A 20,568-nucleotide genomic window follows, 5' to 3' on the forward strand; every position below is an offset into this window, starting at 1 on the left:
TGACGGGAATGGCTTATTAGACCTCGTTCGAGATTCACGTCGGTTCGTCATATCCCATGGGAAGACTATGGGGAATGCACTGCTTCAGACGTGGGCGTCAGGGCTTATACTTGGTTCGAGGCAGATCATGATAGAAAAGCTGTTTGAGGGAAGTGCAAAACTCATCATGACTGAACCCCTCCATCTGACATGCCTTGATCTTGGATGATTGCTGCCCCTCTTTCTTGCGAGACGTTTTGAGTCACCCGGATATTGACATAAGAGAATTATGTAAATCTCACATCTTATGGCGCCACACGAAACCTTACATCCAACAAACGGGCATAAAAGGCCCTGCTTCCCGTATCTAGCCGTTGCAGACTGGTCTACCAAGTTGTGTTCCAAGGTGAAGTCTCTTTCCCAAGAACAAGTCTTCTCATCAACAGTGAAGTTTCACATCAGCACGCAATATGAGTAGTTCTGCATCTGGAGCTTCGTCCGGCAAACCGGTTAGATTGCTCTCTATTGGTGAGCACTTGAGTCGTTTCGTGCTTTGATTAGCCCTTGTTTGCAAGCTACTGAAAACGATTACAGATGGTGGTGGAGTTCGTGGCCTCTCGGCCCTCGTTCTGTTGGAACAGCTGATGGATCTTTCCAACGACCACCGGGGGAAGCAGGGCCTGCCAACTCTTGAGCCCTGGCAAATGTTTGACATGATTGGAGGCACGAGCACTGGCGGGTAAGGCTACTTTGGCAGTTTCTTTTCGCCCCAAGACTTATCTCACACATTTTATAGACTCATCGCAATCATGCTCGGCCGACTCCGGCTATCGATATCAGAGTGCAAAAGGGCGTACATGGACCTTTCGGAGAAGGCATTCACGCCCAGGAACTTCATATCGAGGCAGATTGGCGCCGCTACCGTTGGATCAAAGTTCAAAACGGAACCCCTGGAGAATGCGATCAAGTCCCTAATCGGTGACAACTGGAAGAACGAACTGCTCAAAGACGATGATTCGGCTTGCAAAGTGTCCGCTTCAATCCAACATTGTCTATATCTTTATCTGATCCCAGTCACTAACTAGCATAGGTTTGTCGTTTCCCACCAGCAAAATTACACCACACCCGTTGTCCTGCGAAGCTATCGAAACTTCCGGAAGCCAAAAACCACGTAAGTGTCACTCGTTTCAAGTGGTTACAGAAGCTAGGTTTTGAAATTGACGCGTCCAAAGCTTGGAGATAATGCGAATTTGGGAAGCTTGTCGAGCGACTTCTGCGGCTCTGACATTCTTTGACCCTATCACCATTGATGGATCAAAGTACTCTGACGGAGGATTGTTCTATAACAACCCCGTGCAGCTTGTTCATGGAGAAGCTAGCGAAGTGTTTCCAAACCAAGAACAGGTGATCGTGAGTCTCGGAACTGGGATGGGTAAACCCAAGGTGTTCGAGCCGTATTTGTTCAACGTGGCTCAATTACTGGCTGATCTGGCAACCGAGACAGAGCGAACGGCAAACGACTTCTATCGTCGCGACGATTGCAAGGCAGCCAAGGCCGGCCAATACTACCGCTTCAACGTCCCTGACATTGGCGATGTTGGATTGGAGGAGGTACAGAGGTTGGGCGACATCAAGAATTTGACCGAGATATACCTCGAAGGAGCCGAACTTGGCCAGAAAATTAACTCGTGTGCGAAGCAACTTATCGGAGGTGCGTACGAAATATCCGAGTCTGTGGCTGCCAAGTCGGAACCGCTGGGAGAAGGCGTCAAGGATGCTAGAACCCAAGACTTGCAGAGGAGGTTAGACGCACTTGCGGAAACACCGCGGGGAGATCTGGATCATGGCACAGAAAAAGCCATGGCTTGGAAACGACGCAGGAAATGAGACTGGACATAATCAAAAGAAACCCAGCAGCTAATGTGCGGTTGTAGTCCGCATCATTAAAGAAGATTTGTTTCTAACTCAACGTGCAGTTCGTAAGCAAAGTCACTCTGAGATCAAAGAAGATCGCGCATCCACCGAGCCTGTCGCTATTAGTCGGCCCTGCAGTATTTCTGTTGTCTCTCGCCAGCTTGACAAGCTCGACACGTTTGTTTGCGGAAAGGATGGCCACATTTACACTGCTTGGTGGACTGATGGACGATCCTGGGGACCAAATAGAGATAACTGGAAAAGCCTTGATGGCACATTCACGCCTGGCGCAAAAATAACAGCAATATCACGATACGCCGAGCACTTAGATCTCTTCATTTGCCATACTGATAGCTGTGTCCGTACAGCTTGGTGGTGCGGTCAGGAATGGTCACCTCTAGGTGCATTAATCACAAATGACTTTTCCTGGCGACAATTTATCCCATTCCCCCTCGGATGCTGGGAGAAGATCGGCTCTGGGTTTCCCAGCGGAGCAGACGTGGCTGCTGTTTCTCCCAACAGGGACCAGATAAACTTGTTCATCTGTGGTAGAGACGGAAAGGTGTACACATCCTGGTTCGCCAACGGCGAGTGGCAGAGCAAGGAAGTGTGGGTGGAAACTGGCAGCCGTACCTTTAGATCTGGCTCGTCGCTAACAGCGATATTGCGGCCTCCTGGACACATTGAGCTCTTTGCATACGACGTTCCCAATGGCATATGTACTGCATCGTGGAATATTGAGGCAAACAAGTTGAGTGAATGGCAGTCGCTTGGCAGTCCGCTTCAAGAAGATATCTCGGCAGCAAAGGGCACCGTGGCCGTGGCTCGCAGGGATGACTGTCTGAATTTATTCGTCTGCGGGAAAGATGGGAAAGTATACACCCGCTGCTGGGTGCCGTCCCGGGGCTTACGAGAAGGAGAAGGTGTCTGGGAACCCCTTGGAGGTTTGGCAGGCGAATCACATGAGCGTTTCCTCTCCGGTGCCCAAGTGACAGCAGTCACCAGACATCCCGGAGAGCTCGCTATTTTCGTCTGTGACGCTTCTGGCTGCGTCTACACAAAGCATTGGCGCAAGGGGCACAGCTGGTCAGAAACATGGCTGTCACTTGGAAGACCTTCTGAGGGATTCATTCCCGAAGGAGCTGATGTGACGGCAGAGACTCGTTCACGAGACGGAGTTATAGATTTGTTTGTTTGCCGCGTTGGGGCACAGGACTCTACCTTTTGGTGGAAGACGTGGGATCCATTGGCTCTAGCTACCGAACGTCAGGATGACTGGCACAAGATTGGGAGACAGCGTTTATCAGATTGATCAAAAAGAAATACATGTATATTTGAGGATGAAAAACCCTTGGAAGATTGGCGAATAATATACTCAGCTGTATAGTCAGGTCGACTAACCGAGGGTGGCCAAGGGGCACAGGTCGTCTACATGATTCAACGTACGTACGCGGCTCTCATTCAGCAATAAGAAACACAACCAACTATTCGTGAAAACATCTCAACCGCGTTGATATCTTTTCCCGTCACTTTGGCATCTTCGATTTGAGCAGGTCGCACAGATGTTGGACCTCATCAAGCTTTTCCAATACATCTCCCAAGCCCAAATCGGCACAAGGAAAGTCTTGTTCAGCTTCAAGTATATCTTCTTGATTAACCGTTCCATCCTGTAGCAATATCATACCGAGCCGCAATGAGCTTTCGATTGTTTCAGTAAATTCTATGCGCCATCTGTTAATAGTCAAGAAAACACAACCAACTCAACAAAAACGACTTGCTCTTTAATGTTTCAAGGCGATAGTCTTTGTGCGCGCTCCGTATGATGACACTTGCTTCATGTACTTCGGGTAGTGTGTCGTAGGTGACTGTCATAAGCCTTGACAAAGGACATGCTGTTGGTTTGGATTTCATCATGATTAGCTCGGGCCAAGCTCTCGGCGGAGACACGTACCTGCGATAACGTCTCGTCGAAGAAGCGCTAGGAAACTCCCATCGTCCCTACGTGGAGGAGCCAACGCAATGAGGCTTGCTGCCACGAACAGTCTCCAGCGCGGCGCAAATAGCTTGGATATTATTAGGGCAGCCTGAACTCCCTCTTTGCTGATCCCTGGCCGCTCAGTCTTGCTGGCGTAGAAGGTCTCGCGAAGTTCGATGACAGGGTTTGCCCATTTCGGTTTTTCTTGTAGTGTCCAACTAGCTAGCTCTTCAAATTCGGGCCGTATACGGAGCAGCCCTCGATCTATCAACGCCTGTGCCGAGATAATCTGGCAGTTCCCTTCAATCGTGAGTGCCCCTTGCGAGAGGTACTCTCCAAAGTAGTAGTAGCCGAAGAATCCCCTGCGTTGTTTCGACCGCAAGCGTTCAAAATCACGCAAGCTCTCGTTGTGTGAACTGTAGCACTGGATCAAATCTAAGTCGCGAATAAAAGTGTCGTCGGGAAGTGTTGATGTATCGACAATACAGAGATTTATTTGTTCGAAAGTCAAGCCATGTCTTATTTTTGCTCGCAAGTTGAAGAAGTAAACCACCGCAACCAACAAGGAGCTAGTCCACGATACTAGATTATCGCCATCGTTCCACATCCATCGGAGATGTCTATTAATCATTCTTGCAACTTCTTGTCGATCGGTTCGTGCAAAGATATCAACTCTGCTGTCTGCCGTATTGTTTCTGGCCTCCATGGATTCAACCCAAGAAGAGGTAGTGGTTCCCTGGGAGCATGGAGTGCACACCCGAAACAGATATCGCGGTATCTCATCGAATTGGGTTTGTCGTTGAATATCTGAGGGCGGACGAAAAGGTAGACTTTCCACTTCGCATCTTTCGTTAACTGTCAGTCGTTGCAACTGATCTTCCAACGTAGGGGAGGCCATAGGTTTGTTGTAAAATTAGATGCCAAGGGAAGTCTCAGCTAACAATATATCTTATGATGGCCATGATAGCAAAGAAAATACTCTCTTGAATGAACTGGCTTACGGCTGAATATATAGTTGTTTTAAGGAAGACTGGTGCCCGATCTCTCTAACAAGCGTCCAGCCCAAGCGAAAGTTGTCCTATGGTTACGTGCGGCGTGTATATTCGTTCACTGGCCCGCTAGCCCTCGGGTATTTTTGTTTAGGATGACTGTGCTGGACCTGATCACACACAAACTCGTAAGTCATCCAAGAATTGACCGCCTCGACCTTTTTCTGCAAGATCTATTAGCGGAAAAGAATACCGTCCATATCGCCAAGAACGTCAGCTACTTTGGTGAGCTGTAGCAGGGCACGCTACACCTCTCGATTGACCTCGTGTTCCCGAATCCCTGCAGAACGTTGGCCACTAGAAGCAGCCGAAAGGACATGAGCGCTTATTTTTCTTCTACAGACAAGTACTTTGTGTCAAAATAGAATCGCCGCCGTATAACTGAGGTCATGTGTCTAGAGTAATGAAACTGGATTACTGACTGTCCTTCGTCCGCGTGGCACCAAACAAGGCCTAGAGTCCTGGCCTCTCCGCAGATGTAGTGATAAAAATGGTGTTTGGGCAATAAAAGAAAGACAGTCGGCGGCGGCGTGCTCACACCAGAGTGTTGGCAGTGCGCTTGCGCAAAAAGTAGGGCCCCAGAGGCTCAGCTGCCCCGGGCGAAAAGTCTCAGCGTACGACAAACAGTCCGGCCCGCAGCCGGTAATCTTACGTTACACAAGCGAACACGAGACTAAAAAAGTCACCATGACATCGTCATGGTCAAAAGATATGCTCCGAGTGAGGGTCGAACTCACGACCTTTGGATGGCATTTTACATTGGGATGATTTGAAATCAGACTCCTCATGAATTATGAGACCACTGCGCTACCACTGCGCCATCGAAGCCTGTTGTATTTGTTGTTGTTATGGTTGTTGTTGTTCTATTTATACTCTTCCTAAACTATGGCGCTTGGATTTTTTCAAAAACTTCCCTCCTACAACTCCAGGAAAAGGAGGTAACCCTAAGCAACCCTCGAACTCACCACACAAACGAAGACAACAACGACGGCGACATCGACGCGAAGATGTCTAGCCAACAGAGGCAGGCTTTCGAGAAGCAAAGCCGTATGCTTGAAAGTCGACGAAAAGTCGTCGAGGATCTTATACTCCCGCTGCTAGAGGCATTCGAAGCCAAATGCGCGGAGTACAAGGACGAACTGAACGCGTCCGCGATCGACACAACACTGAACACCATCGAGACCATGACCGCCACACTCATGGTCACCCTTCTCAACGGGTCGCCCCCCGCTGACGCCACCGCCACCCGGACTGAGACGACAAATGACACCAACAAGACGAAGGCCGGATCTACCCAGGCTCAGAAGACGAAGCCGGCCGACCAGCGGGCCCCCCCGACGCGACAAGAGGCGCCCGAACCGAAGGCAACGTATGCAGGAGTTGCCGGCAACGCAGTAGCCCAACCCGCTACTACGAAGGCTGCCCAGCAAGGTGGCCAACCCTCCAACGAGCCCAAGCAGTCGGGTGAGTGGGAGGCCGTCTCTAGCAAGAGACAGAAGAAGAGAAAGAGAGCTGCCGCCAAAAGCTCCGAAACCCCCAGCCCTGAGAAACGCGTCTCCAAGCCGGAAGCGCGCCAGGATGACCGAATCTTCGTCCGCTTGGTCAGCGGATCCGACAAACGTGAAGCAGACAGCTTCATTGTAACGAACCAGCTGCGCGCACTGAGTGACAGCATCAAAGGGGCGCTACTTGGCGCCTATCACATTAGGACTGGCTTTGCCCTAAAGCCGCGCAACGCGGAGGGCCGCACTGCACTCCTGGAGCAGTCAGAAGCCATTAAGGAATGGTTCGGTCCCGGCACTACTATCGACAAGGCGTCCGTGTGTGACGCCTACATAGTTGGGCCTGTAAACAGATACATCAGCCTGGGCAGTGCTGGTAGCGCTGAAGTCACACCCGACATGATTGCGGAGTGTTTCGAGGCGGCCACCAAAGCCACCCCCGAACACGTCAGCCCGAGTTACAAGGGCAACGAAGCGACCTTCGTGGTCAAAATCCCAGCTGAGGGTACCAAGGTCCCCAGACAAATTAGGATGGGATCCAGACTTATTCTCACCCGCCTTCTGCTCGAAAGGCCCAAGGCGCAGAAGCAGTGCACCAAGTGCTTTGCTTGGCACAATGAGAAGCTCTGCGCGAGAGCCCAGCTGTGCAGACACTGCGGCTCTAGCGAACACGCAAGCGATGAACACCCCACTTGCTGCACCGTGCCACACGAATGCGTGTCTAAGTGCATAATTTGCCGAGGCCCACACCCGGCAGACGACCCGGAATGCCCTCTCCGAAATAGAAACCTTAGCGCGCAGGAGAAGCGAGAAACCCGCACAGCGCAGCAGGAGAAGTACGTGGGAGTCCGCAATGAAAAGTGCGGGAAAATCCACAGATCTCAGGGAATCACAGAGCCAGAAACCTTAACAGACCCACCAGCCGCGAGACAGGAGACTAGCGTGGCGGTAGAGGACCTGACTTCCCAGGAGCCTCCGGCCGCCCAGCCCCACCTCCCAGCCCCGGAGGCCCCAGACGTGGAGACACAGGGTTCGGAGCAGGACACGCCAAGGACGCGCGCCTCAAGAGAGCCCAGTAGTGCCCCCAAGCCAATCCGCACTAGCAAGCGGACCGCCAATCGACCCAAGCCCAGTGATAACTAATGTATAGTACAAACACACAAGGAATCAACGGGCTGAAAATATTTCAGTTCAATGCTCATCGTGGTTACAACAACCACATTGCCGCCATTCAGACGGCAATAGCAGTAAAAGCGGACATAGTTTGCGTCCAAGAACCATACATTGGGAGAGATTTAGCAGAAGCGAAGACGGTTTACGTTGGATACTACCGCACCTATGCACCATGCGCGAAGTGGGTAGAGCGTCCAAGAACGATGACGTACATCCGAAAGGACCTAGTCTCAGAGCAAGTCACGACAGCCGACAACATGGGACATCGTGACATGGTGATTGTGCGCCTGAGCCAAGGGACCATGATTGCCAACATATACAACCCAAACCCGGGAGACGATCAACGCTGGATAGCCGCCGCTAAAACACAGGAAATCGTGCGGGGGCAGAAAGCAATACTGTGCGGAGACTGGAACACACACTCACCCATGTGGGATAGTGAATCCAACGAGTCCTCCGACAGTGACAAACTGGTAGATTGGGTTGAGGAGTCGGGGGCCGTCCTCTTGAACGTCCCGGACATCGCAACCTGTCATGCCAACCCAGCATCCCCCTCGGTGATAGACTTGTCATTCGCCACGGTGGAGCTCAACACAGGACACCTCTGCACCACGGAAGTACGCAGTGATCTCGACTGCGGGAGCGACCATGAGGTGTTGATCACGACGGTCACTGGAGCCCCCGCTCAAAGATCTGGCCGCACGGCGAGGTACAAGATGGATCAGATGGACAAAGAAAGGTTTCTGAAGCTGTGCGCAGAAGAAGCCGCTGGCCTCTCAATACATCAAATGACAACTCCAGAGGAGATCGACCTAGGAGCCAGGAGGATCGGAGAAGCTATGACCCGGGCTCTGGATAGGTCCACCCCCAAGACTGTTGGCAAGGGGACTGGAAAACGATGGTGGAACAGTGACTGTGACTCTGCAGTCCGAGAGTTACGCCGAGCGAAAGTTGCGTGGCTGGCACACCGGGGAAACGATGTGTTCGAGCTGTACAAGGCCAAGCGTAAGATTTTCCACGCAGAAGTGCGCAAGGCCAAGAAGGAAATGTGGAAGCGGAACATCGAGGCCATCCAGGAACCGGGTGACGTCTTCAAGGCACTGAGATGGACGCGGGCTGCGGCCACGTACAGCATGCCTCCTCTGGCTTCAGGGAGCAGAACGGCGTCCACGACAACCGAAAAGGCGCTGCTCCTCCTAGACACTCATACACAAGCCGAAGAGTTAGAAGAAGAAGCAACCGAAAACTTGAGCAACCGACGAGATAGGGCAGCACGAGAACTTGGTGAAGTGACCGAAGAGGAAGTCCGCACCGCGCTCTTCCGACCGGGCAACACAGCGCCAGGTACAGACGGCATCCCTAACAGCGCCTGGAAGACCGCATGGAAAGTTCTGGGTCCACACTTGACGGCACTGTTCCGAGACTGTCTGGAGGTTGGTTGGCATCCGAAATCCTTCAAGACAGCCGTTCTGGTAGTCATCCCGAAACCAGGGCGAGATAAATCGCTCCCAAGAAGCTACAGGCTCATCTCACTCCTCTCGACGTTGGGAAAGGGTCTGGAAAGACTGGTGGCACGTCGCCTGGCGGTCCAAGCAGTTGAACTCAAGATCATCCCCCGCGCCTACGCTAGCGCAGTGCCACGGCGCGCGGCTGCGGACCTGACACTAGCTCTGGCGGACAAGATAAAAGGGAGGTCAAGGTACAAAGAGACAACCACTTTCGCCACATACGACATCAAGGGTGCGTTTGACGCCGTGAAGCGAAGACAAATGGTCCGCCGGCTCAGGCAGCAAGGTTGGCCAACGAAGCTGATCAGGTGGGTCGAATCTTTCCTGACCGGGCGAGAGGTCTCCCTGTCCATAGAAGGAGGGGAAGCGGTCACTAGGAAAGTAGGAGGCAGTCTGCCTCAAGGCTCCCCGGTGTCCCCCATCCTCTACATGCTATATATGGCGGACTTGCACAGCACGTGCATGGGACTTGGATACGCAGATGACGGCCTGCTCGCGGTATCGTCAAGAAATGCAAAGACAAACAATCTCTCTATCACCGAACTTCTGTCCAAGGTCGATAGGTGGTGCAGAGAAAACGAACTCGAGCTAGACTGGGACAAGACAGGACTGCTACACTGCCGGCCTGGTGGCTGCTCGGCCAAGAACACCGTCGAGCTTCCGAATGGCAACATCCTGAAGCCGTCAAAGTCCTTGAGATGGCTTGGCGTGTGGTGGGACTCTGCTTTCAACTTCGCGGAGCACGCCAAACAGGTCACGGCCAAGGCTAAGAGAACTACCAACGCCCTTCGCGCACTTGCTGGAGTGTACCATGGCACCCCGGTGAAGAGCCTGCTACATGTGGTGAGGAGCTGTGTGCTCCCGCAACTGACATATGCGTCATCCACGTGGTCTTCCTTCATGCATAAAACCAGAGGGACTCAGAGATTGGAACTGGCACTGAGAGCTGCCCTTAGAGCTGCCCTGCCAGTCTATTGCACGACGCCCATCAAGCTACTGCACATCTTTTCCGCGGTGCCGACCATGGAGATGCTGCTCAGAGACTATGAGAGGGCTGCTGCCATCCGCGCGTCTACGGTAGACAACTACCACCCTTTGTACAGCACAGAGCTAGGTGGTCACATAGACGAGTACAAGAAGATGCTTCCGAACCCTATACACGAGTCCGAGAAACTTCTTCCAGAAGAGAAGGGCCCACCGGAGCCCCTGCCCCCGCAGCTGGACAAAGATGAGGCTGCTGAGCAGCACCAAAGAGAAGTTGCCGAGTCAAACCCAAACACTGTATGGGCCTACTCAGATGGCTCGCGCGACGAGAACGGCAGAACAGGAGCAGGCTGGGCGATCTTCAGCGGAGGCACTAAGCTTTGCGAAGGGTTTGGGTCCTGTGGTACCCTGCGAGAAGTTGCGGATGCCGAGGCTGTCGCTGCCGTCAACGCGGTCCGAGCAGCTGTCGAAAATGCTCCTCCGGAGGCGGGTAGCCTGTACCTGTGCCTCGATAACCTGGGCGTAGCGCAACGCATCGCCTGCAGATCCAAAAAGAATGGCACATCCCAAGGAGAGGTTGATGAGATCCGCCGGTTGCTTCACGACTGGAAGGGAGGCACCGAGCACTTGTCACTGGATGCAGCGGTTGGCGCTGTTAGATGGGTCCCGGGCCACACCAACGTCCCCGGAAACGAGCTCGTCGACGGGCTGGCAAAGAGAGGATGTGAGAGCGAGGTCCTGCTTGTCAGGCCTGGAGGCATGTCCCTTGCGTCAGCACGCAGATGGAAGAAGTTGCAGCTGAACGCCGAGTTCAAGGCGTGGACCGAGAGTTGCGAGCCTAGAAGCCACATTGGGGCTCGCTTCGAGTCGACAAACGCCTACAAGGTTGACTGGCTTAAGGGCCAACACAGATCCACCATCGCTCGCATCCTGACTGCCCGAGCGGGCCATGGCGACTTCGCGGAGTATCATGACCGGTTCGACCACACAGAGGCCGAGAAGAACTGCCCGCTTTGCCAGCAGCCAAAGGAGCCCTTCCACCCTTGGTCCTGTATGAGCAACAAGCGACGACTGCGGAAGAACTTTGTCAAAAAGCTACTCCGCAAAAACAGCTCATGCAAGTATCTTGCAAAGAGATTGGAGGTGAAATGGCGCCATTACAGAGCGCACGCACCGAGAGAGGCGACCCCATCAACAGGCGCAACAATTTCAGAGGATGAACGAGCGAGGGGGAGCGGGGGGAGGTGATGAGAGTGGTTTTGTTTTTTGCTGTGTTTCTGCGTGTTTTGTGTTCTTTCATTTTCTTTGCTATTCCCTTTTTTTTTTTTTTTTTTTTTTTTACTTGTTTTCTTTTGCTCATAGCGGAGTGTGGACCACTGGTTCTTCGGGGCTTGGGGATGGTGCGCCATCCCGAACACACAGAAACGATGGGCGTGTCGAGCGGAGGACTTTAAACTTCCGTCCGGTAACCAATCCGGCGTCGTGTGATCTTAGTGATTTTGGTAGACGATAAATATAGTCAAGTCAAGTCAAGTCAAGTCAAGGCGCTTGGATTTTTGAGTCCGGAGCAGTTGCGCTCTACAGAGACACGGGTCCGAGTTTTCTGACATCGGTTTACCTTCATCCACCTCCCGTATCTATTCTGGGTCCGGCTATACCCTCACGGGTCCCATAGGACTCCATCTGTAGATACCCCCTGTACGTCGATCCGAATCAGACAAAAGAAAAGAAAAACACTCAAACAAACAAAAGGAAAGAGAAAACGGCACTCATCAGATTTAGTCCTTTGTCCCCTTGATGAGGGCCACCGCCAGAGTTCTTCTGCCAGTTATGCTTCTCAGCAGCTTCTGGACAAAGGGTGCGCTCCAGGGGCGTGGCTTCTTCCTGCAGGTCCACTGGTGGGATATATCCTTGTCTCTTCCACACGCATCGCATGTGATGACGGCGTCTTCGTGCTGGAGGCGTTCGTGGTAGTCCCTGAAGTCTCCGTGTCCAGACATGGCTGCCAGCACTGCGCCCTGTATGTGCCTTGGTCCTCCTGGGAGTGCGCTTTGCCTTGGTTTCGGGAAAGTGAGCTTGGCACGGAAGGCATTGTCCTTGATGGCTGTCTGCTCCTTGAACCATTTCTCATGCCTGGCGTGAGTGTCCTCTCTGATCCATCTTTTGGCTCTGGCCAGGGACATATGTCTTTCCCAGGTCTCCACTGCTGCCTCTTTTGCTAGCCTGTCTGCTTGGTCGTTGCCGTGTATGTCCGTGTGGCCCGGGACCCAGATGCAGCACACTTGTAGGCCTGGATGCGTTCCTTTGACCGTTTGGATCCAATTCTTTGCCAGGTCTACTTCGTATTGTGACGTGCCCGTCTTGGTTGCCTTGTTGTTCAGACGCCGAACTGCTGCTTGATTGTCTGAGCAAATCCAGATTGTTTGGTTTCTCTCGATTTGCTGGGTGGGGAGACGTTGAAGACCCAGACTTATGGCCTTTATTTCTGCGTCTGCGACCTCCGCCCATTTTCCGCATGTAAAGTTCCCTCTTGTCAGGCATGTACTGTCCTTTTCTGCATACCATCCTGCGCCTGACCATCCGTCCATGAGTTTGGAGCCGTCTGTGTATAGCCAGATGTCTCTTGTATGCTGGGCTTCCTTGAATGCTTGGTGCCACTCCGCTGCTTCCTGTTTGCTGACCCCCCAAGGAGGGGCGCTCTGGGGTGGCTGGTCTGCTGGGGTGGTCTTGTCCACGATTGGGCCGTATCTGGGCAGAGGTTTCGGCAAGAGCCTGAGCATATCTTTCGTCCTGGGCATGTTCCTTGTAGCCGTTGAAGGGTGTCCTGGGTCTAGCGTATACCAGCGGATAGCCTCCTTTCTCACTGATGCGTCCAAAATTATCTCGACCGGGGGAAGGCCTGCAGTCATGTGGAGCAGCGCGGTGGGTGTTGTCCTGTAAACGGGGAGCGCCGCTAGGAGGGCGTTGCGTATGGGTTTTCCGAGAGTTTCCGTTTTGCCTTTGTTTCCGTGTTCGCCGGGTTTCCACCAGGTTGCGCTTGCGTACGTCATTGCCGGGACGATGGCCGTTTTGAGTACCAGTGTCAGTTCCTTGACCGGAGCACCATGTTTGCATCCGCTCAGTATTCGCATACTGTGCGTGACTCGCGTGATCTTCCTGGCGACTTCTTCCACTTGTGTCTTGAAGGATAGTGTCCTGTCAAAGTGTACTCCGAGCCATTTCAGGCTGCCTGTCTTGGGAGTGGCTCTGATTGTAGGAATTCCATCGATGTGAAGGTCCGGGTTCTCTTCCTTGCGTTTTCTGGTGATGTGTAGAAGGCCGGTTTTGTTGTGGTCCAGTTGTAGGCCGTTCGCTGTACACCATCGCATGGTAAACTCCATCGCCGTCTTTAGATCCTTGACACACGCCTTTGCCGTCTTGCATTCCACCTTCCACAGTCCGTCATCCATGTAGCCTTTCAGCTGTGTTTTCCAGGTGCTGTATAGCGGCGCCATGAATAGCATATACAGGATGGGCGAGATAGGCGAGCCTTGCGGCAGGCTTCCGCTTGTTGGTCCAGGGGGTTCCGAGTTTCCGTCCAGATGTATTTGTGCGGTTCTCCCTTCCAGAAAAGATTGAACCCACTTGCAGACGTGTTTTGGCCAAGCTTGACTCAGTAGCCTTTCGATCATCCTGTTGGGGAGAATTCCGTCGAATGCACCCTGTATATCGAAAGTGAGGATTGACGTCACGAGTCCCTTTTGTAGGCTTTCCAGGATTTCGTTGGCCAGGGCGAGTGTGAGGTCCGAGGCTGACCGTTTAGGGAGAGCACATGCGTAGTTGTCCGTGAAGAACCTTCGATCCATAGCCTCCTCCGTCAGCCTTTTGGCGATGATCCTCTCCAAAGCTTTGGCTAGGGTCGGCAGGAGGGATATAAGTCTGTACGATTTGGCCTTTGTCCAGTCTCTCTTTCCTGATTTCGGGAGGGCAATGAGCTTCGCTGCTTTGAAGGGCTTTGGGTGGTGTCCGGCCTTCAGACATTCATTGAACAGGCGGGTGATGTGGGTGCTCAGAACCGACCAGCACATTGCCAGCAGTTTGTTTTGGATTCCATCTTTGCCTGGCGCAGTGTTCTGTGGTTTCCGGATTGCCTGTTCTGCTTCTGCTTCCGTGATGGGCTGCCATTTTCTGCCTTGTCCTTGGTCAATGTGAGGTCTTGGGAGGTCCGTCATGCCGTTGCCTGACAGGTGTTGTGCTCTAAGCACTTTTACTTTTTCCTCTGGGATGCTCTTTAGGGTGCCATCCTCAGCTCTTAGGGCTGGTGTGAGTGCCCTTTGTGGGCTCATCAGCCACTTGGCGGCTCTGTGCACCTCCGGCAGTCCTTTGAGGGTCGCAGTGAGCTTCTTGTGGAAATCGCCGCTTGCCTTCTTGATGGATTCCTGTAGTTCCTGTTTGGCCTCCTGATTTACCCTCTTTGCCTCCGTGATTTCAGGTCCGAGGTTTGACGCTCCCAGTTTCTTCATGTACAACAGTGAAAGGAGGCTATTTTTGGCTGCGCATGCTTCCCTGTGTTTCTCGCGGCACTCTGAGTTCCACCATTTATACCCTGACTTTGAAACATGTCTTGTGGGTGTAGCCTCTTCGAAAGCTTCTTGTATCCCCCCGAGCAGCTGTTCCGCCGTCTCATCCAGAGCCTGGACCGTCATGAAGTCTTCCATCTGGAATCTTCGTTCCATTATTGAAGCCGTTCTGCGGCATGAATCGGCGAAGATTTGCGGGTCGGTATCTTCCATCCTCCGGACTGGAATTTTGTCTGGTTTAGGCGCCCGGGCTGACAGTTCCAGAATCTGTGGGGAGTGGTCGCTGCCGCATTCGAGTTCGCCGCCGCAGTTGTAATGGGCTACCTTGTGCCAGCAGTCTGCCGAAAGTATGGTAAGGTCCAAGATCGCACCTTTTTCTTGTGTGGGTGTGGATGGGTCATTGGCACACAATATTCTGCGCGCTTCCATCCACTCCACCAGTTCTTCTGCCTTGTCTTCCCGGGTGGTGTTGCCCTCGTCCCATTGCTCGTGATGAAGATTGAAGTCACCCATGATTATCATGTTTCGGATACGCCCTCTCAGCCCCATGATCTTGTCCACCGCTTCATGTGTCCTTGCGCTAGAGCCTGCCGCGTTATAGATCCCCACCACTGTGAAAGTGGTTCCCGCGCTTTCGACCGTAACTGCTGCGAGGTCTGGATGTGTGGGGAGCATTGTTGAGGTATACGCCTGGAAGCTTGGGGCTTTGCGTAGGAAGCATATCGATCTGCGCCTCTCGTCCCTGTTGCTTGTCTCCTCGAGGTGTGAGGGATCTGACACTATGTAGTCAGGGTGTACCGTCGTGCGGGAGCCTTTGTGCATGGCTGGTTCTTGAATCAGGACCACGTCCGCCTTGTGCCTTGCTGCCAGTTCTAGAATCGTTTTCTGTGCGTTGGGTTTTCTCTGTACGTTCGCTTGTATTATTGTGAGCTTGTTTTTCCTTTCTGGTGTGTTGCGAGTCGTGTTCCGCATTAATTCTTCTTCTGATTAATGCAGGTTTCCGCGGAGTGCTGCCCTTTGCAGATTGCGCAGTTGGATGTGCAGTCACATCTCTTCCCTGGGTGCTCCTTGCAGGGCTTAGCCTGATGGTGGAAGTCCGTGGTGTGCGTCTTTTCACCGCATCTAGCGCATCGGATGGCGTAGCTGCACAATTCAGTGCGGTGAGCCCTCCAGCAGCGCTGGCATCTAGGCGGCGGCAGCGGCTTCTGTACTGCGCGTCTGACCACCTTAACTTGGCCTAGCAATGTGATCGTGTTCGGAGTTCTCTCCGGGTCCTTGATCGCCACTCTTAGACCTTGCATATCCGGGTCGTTCGGGTATTCCCTCCACATGATGATTTTCAGGTCGCCGCCGAATGCCTTCTGTACGTCGGCTTTGACATCTTCCAGTGTGACCCGGCGGGCGCAGGCACCTTCCTTGTCAAGAGCGTTGATGGTCTTAGGCACGTTGGGGATGATGAACTTTTCCCACGTGCATTCCTTCTCGATCTTCTCGGCGTCCATGTAGTTTCGGATGAGTTCCAGCGATTCCGGGTTCTCTGCGGCTTCGTTCTCTGTCATCAGTAGAGCAAAGCCTGTTGCCGTGGAACTTGCTTGCGCGACCTGTTCCTTCCCGGAGAAAAGTTCCATGTTGATCTTGTTGCGAACTATAGTGGCGTTAACGTTCTTCCATCTGGAACCCTCGAAAAGGCGGACCAGGAGCCGGTTCGGTGGGGGGGTCGCTCGTGTCTTCTGCTGGGGTTTGTTCGCTTGCCGCGGTCCCCTGACGTCGAATGTTTGGTGGGACGTCGTTCCTGCTGCTGCCATGTTGGCCCATCCGGTGGCCTTCTCGGGACCCGCCTTCTGTTCCTTCTGCTTGGCGCGGGTCTCGGTCCTCATCCGCGTCTCCTGAGCTGGGGCCGGCTTGTCTTTGGCTTGCTGTTTTTCAGTCGGGGGGAAGCCAGCCGAGAACAGCGCGTGGGCCTTGCGACGGAGGATATCCTGAATGTCCTTTGCGATATCCTTGATGTGAGCTTTAGCCGTTTTGTTCACGACCTTTCCCTCGAGGTTACCAAACACCGTGTCCAGTTCTCTGGTCAGGGCCTGGACCGCGTCCAGGCTTATCTTCTGGTTAGCTAGCGCTTCAGACGTTGCCTTCTCCAGTGTCTGGGTAAAGCGTCCCGGTTTCTCCTGTGTGTCTTCGGACGTGCTGTCCGTTTGGCCCGGCTTGTCGTTCTTGTCGTGGGTGGTTTCGGCTGCTGGTTCGGTCCGTGTGGGGGGGGTTTCCGCGCTCTTGGTGGGCTCGGTCGAGTCGGGAGGTGGCTGTTGGGTGTGGGTTCCCTGTGTAGTATCCGCTAGAGGGACTCGGGGGTTGTCTGACATGTCTACGTCCATCGTCACGTCGTCAATGGCCTTTGATATGTTGACTTCAATCTGTTGAATATTGTTGTTGTTTGTAGGGTTGCTTAGGGTCTACTCCTATTCTGGAGTTTTAAGGAGGAAAAAAGTTGCTATGGTCGTATGTGAAAGAACAGGGCCGGGGGAGGGTTGTTGTTTGATTGATTGATTGATTGATTGATTGATTGATTCTTTATTTACCTGTCTACTCGCGAGGTATTCTCGGCATACGACAGGGGACTACAAGTAGTACCAGAAATTACATACAGAAACAGAAACCTAAAATCCAAACCATGCATACAGAAACCCCCCGCACAAAGTGTAATGACTAAAGTGTGTCCACCCGCCCAGCCCAGAGGCTGTCCTTTGCTTGTGTGGCCCCAAACCTGACCCAGAGTCCTGGCCTCGCCGCTGATGCAGGCAAAACATAAAAACAAATACAAAGGAAACAACAAAGGGAAGTACAAACAAAGAGAGAAACAAGTAGGAAAAAGGAGGTGATGGCAGCGCAAACGCGCTAATGGGGAGACCCCAAGGGTACGCCGTCTCTAGGTGGCAGAGGGGGCGCGGGAGGGGCCGCGTCTTGCGCCTGCGTGTCCGGCCTCATGCGGCGGTGAGCCAGCAGGGCCGTGGGGGCTTTGGCTGCTTTGGCGGCCAGCCAGCAGGCTCCGCGCTTGGTACCGATCAACTTCTGAAAGAAGCTGCTGGACACCCGCTGTGGGTTGTGGTGGCAAACCCAGATGTGCTCCGGGCTCGTGTCGGCTCCGCAGAGGGGACAGGAGAGCACGGCGTCCTCGTGCTCGAAACGGCGGTGATAGGCCGCAAAGTCGCCGTGTCCTGACAAAGCTGTCAGCACCGCGCGGGCGAGGTTGCGATCGGTCTCGTCAAGGAGACTTGTCCAAGCCTTCTTCGGGGCCTGCACCGGGCGGCGCAGGTGAGGTCTGGAGTTGCGACCCTCTGCCTCCCACCAGGCGCGAAATGCGGTAGTGACCCGGGCGCGGAATTCACTGCGTGCCCAGGAGAGTGACATGCCAGTCCTTGTGGTGATTATGTCTGCACCCCACCTGGCTTGTCTGTCGGCGAGCTCGTTGCCCACGACATCGGAGTGGCCTGGAACCCAGATCGCTTCCACCTCAATGGCTCCATCTGGCCACGGTCTTGGCCTCGGATGGTTGGCGTCGGGACGTAGCCAGTCCGCGCAAATTGTTTGGGCTCTCCGAAGGTGTTCCTCGGAGGTTCCGGGCTTGACGTCCCGGGACGTGAGTCTACTCACCGCTGCCATGTTGTCTGAACAGATCCAGACTTTGCGGCAGGAGGGTTGTTGTATTTGAATTGAAAGTCTTTATTTAACCTGTCTACTCGCGAGGGATTCTCGGCATACGACAGGGGACCATTGCTGGTACCAGAAATACATACAGCTGTTTAAAAACCAGCACCCGAATCCGCCTATAGATAGTTGCACTGGCGAAGTGTAATGACGTGCAGTTTCCCACCGCCCAGCTGCTAGGACTGTCCCTCTCTCGTGCAACCTCCAAACAAAACCCGGAATCCTGGCTAACTGCTGTAGTACCGCGCAAAAAGCGCAACAACCCCAAACCATCCCCCAAAGAAAAAGTGGAACCAAAACCAGCGCAGCCCTGCTGTGGAGCTACCATCCCCACCAACATTCATTCGTCGGCTAAAGGGTGGGAAAACGAGAAAAATTCTCGCAGACGAACCAATCAGCGGACGTGGCCTGGGGGCTCTCGAAAGAGCGAAAAAACCACGGCCAGATGAGCCTCCAGAAGTCTGGTGATCGTGGGACCTGAAGAAAGAAAAGTTGGCGTAACCGTAGCGTGCGCAATGGATGAGGCACAGCGATACGGTTCCCGCGCCACGGGGCGGACTACCTGAACCTTCCAGAAAGGCGGTCCATCGAGAGTGAGTGTGTCTCCCTGAGGTGCAGTGCAGAGTGCTCGAGGGGCCGACGGTCGTAGCGGTGGTGAGAAAAGGGGCGAACGTCGACGAGATCAACCCACGAGAGGGGAAAAAGACGGGCTCAAGGCCTCACAACTCGAAAAAAGAATAGACGCAGCTTTGGGGATATGTGCGCGCTCGTTCAAGCCCACAACGAGGGGGGAATGTTCGTTTTTTGGCCAGGGGGCGACATCTTGAACTCAAAGGTGCCACCCCGAGGGTTGTAGGAGGGAAGGTTGGGGTTGTTGTATTTGTTGTTGGAAATTGAAACCTTAAAAGGCTCTATAAAGGGTATCATGTTCTATGGAAAGGAAAAATAGAACCATAGCGAGTGATGAATGTGCAAGAATGTGCCAAAAAGAAATGCTCACTACCAGGGTCGAACTGGCGACCTTCGCATTACATAATATTCTGTGATAGAATATTAGTACGACGCTCTAACCAACTGAGCTAAGCGAGCGAAGCTTGGAACTTATTGGAAAAGTGTGGCTTCTGTGGCGCTCAAGAATGATCGCCGATGCGCCACAACTCCAAAACAACCTATCCGACTGCTTCCGTCCGGAATATGCCGTCGTATTGCTGCGAAATAACAGTAGGTAGACGTAAAAGAATAAAATCAAATCAAAAATCCAAAAATAGCACAAACAAAAAGCCGTAAGTACAAAATCATGAACTTGCTCTGGTTGACGTTAAATATAGTCAAGTCAAGTCAAGTCATGAACTTGCTCTCAGGCGCGGGGGATGGGTGGTTTTCTGTGGCGGTATCAAGGTGTGTGAGAGTTTTGGGACGTGTGGCACTCGGCAGGAAGTTGCTGATGCGGTGACTGTCGTTGTGGGTAATGCGGTTCAAGCGGGCGTGGAACATGTCCCTCTGTAGGCGGATTGTTTACACCTATTCCTCGATAATTTAGACGTTTCACAACACATCGCAAAGAGAGTCAACAATAACGGCATGTCACAGAGAGACGTTGGTGAAATTCACCACATGCTCCACGACTGGGAGGCAGGCGTTGAATATATTTCACTGGGCGCTGTCGTTGCTAGCGTGATATGGGTCCTAGATCGTCGACAAGTTGGTGAAGAGAGAATGTGAAAGCGAAAACTTGCTTGTCAGCCCTGGCACCATGTCCCTTGCGTCAGCCCGCCGACGGAAAAGGTCACAGCTGAACGCAGTATTCAAGCCGTGGACTGGGGGATGCGAGCCGAGAAGTCGCCTTGGGGCTTACCTGGAATCAACCAACGCCTATAAGAATGACTGCTCATCCACAGTGATGTTGGCGCAATCTTGATACTCCGTGTCTATAAGCTGAGGCATGCCATGAGGAAGAACAAAAGAAAACACATATTGTAGTTCCAAGTGGATCTGTGGTACGTCACACGACCCCTTCCAGGCAATAGAGTTCACGAGATAGGCTGGCCAACCAGTGCTTATAAATACCAAAGTACAATAATACGTGGCGTAAGCTCGATTAAGGCAAACATAGTTCATGGGGGACGTGCGCTGTTATTACTGTCCATTTTAACACCGTGTGCGTCGGGATATCCGCACTATCCAGTCCGAACAAACTCGGGGTCTACAAAGTGAAATACTACG

General features: G+C 53.0%; 6 protein-coding genes across 6 annotated transcripts; 3 read left to right on the forward strand and 3 right to left on the reverse strand.

Moving 5' to 3' along the window:
- Positions 1 to 449: 449 nt before the first annotated feature.
- On the forward strand, positions 450 to 1,866 carry BROUX77_007926 (uncharacterized protein; the record flags this gene model as incomplete). The annotated part of the gene is made up of 5 exons (XM_073753074.1): positions 450 to 507; positions 574 to 718; positions 776 to 1,009; positions 1,070 to 1,150; positions 1,212 to 1,866. The coding sequence occupies 5 exons, from the start codon at positions 450 to 452 to the stop codon at positions 1,864 to 1,866; spliced, it is 1,173 nt and encodes a 390-aa protein (XP_073602219.1).
- Positions 1,867 to 5,924: 4,058 nt separating this feature from the next.
- Positions 5,925 to 7,562, forward strand: BROUX77_007927 (uncharacterized protein; the record flags this gene model as incomplete). The annotated part of the gene is made up of 1 exon (XM_073753075.1): positions 5,925 to 7,562. The coding sequence occupies one exon, from the start codon at positions 5,925 to 5,927 to the stop codon at positions 7,560 to 7,562; it is 1,638 nt and encodes a 545-aa protein (XP_073602220.1).
- A 233-nt stretch (positions 7,563 to 7,795) lies between these two features.
- Positions 7,796 to 11,304, forward strand: BROUX77_007928 (uncharacterized protein; the record flags this gene model as incomplete). Its single annotated transcript, XM_073753076.1, has 2 exons — positions 7,796 to 11,135; positions 11,207 to 11,304. 2 exons carry the CDS (start codon positions 7,796 to 7,798, stop codon positions 11,302 to 11,304), a joined length of 3,438 nt encoding a protein of 1,145 aa, XP_073602221.1.
- A 1,733-nt stretch (positions 11,305 to 13,037) lies between these two features.
- Positions 13,038 to 15,156, reverse strand: BROUX77_007929 (uncharacterized protein; the record flags this gene model as incomplete). The annotated part of the gene is made up of 2 exons (XM_073753077.1): positions 13,038 to 13,120; positions 13,218 to 15,156. The coding sequence occupies 2 exons, from the start codon at positions 15,154 to 15,156 to the stop codon at positions 13,038 to 13,040; spliced, it is 2,022 nt and encodes a 673-aa protein (XP_073602222.1).
- A 458-nt stretch (positions 15,157 to 15,614) lies between these two features.
- Positions 15,615 to 17,015, reverse strand: BROUX77_007930 (uncharacterized protein; the record flags this gene model as incomplete). Its single annotated transcript, XM_073753078.1, has 1 exon — positions 15,615 to 17,015. One exon carries the CDS (start codon positions 17,013 to 17,015, stop codon positions 15,615 to 15,617), a length of 1,401 nt encoding a protein of 466 aa, XP_073602223.1.
- A 520-nt stretch (positions 17,016 to 17,535) lies between these two features.
- On the reverse strand, positions 17,536 to 18,300 carry BROUX77_007931 (uncharacterized protein; the record flags this gene model as incomplete). Its single annotated transcript, XM_073753079.1, has 1 exon — positions 17,536 to 18,300. One exon carries the CDS (start codon positions 18,298 to 18,300, stop codon positions 17,536 to 17,538), a length of 765 nt encoding a protein of 254 aa, XP_073602224.1.
- Positions 18,301 to 20,568: the final 2,268 nt, after the last annotated feature.

This window comes from Berkeleyomyces rouxiae (genome assembly GCF_048999995.1).
Source record: "Berkeleyomyces rouxiae strain 22BRR77 chromosome Unknown BrBRR77_ptg000012l, whole genome shotgun sequence".
Classification (NCBI taxonomy): domain Eukaryota; kingdom Fungi; phylum Ascomycota; class Sordariomycetes; order Microascales; family Ceratocystidaceae; genus Berkeleyomyces; species Berkeleyomyces rouxiae.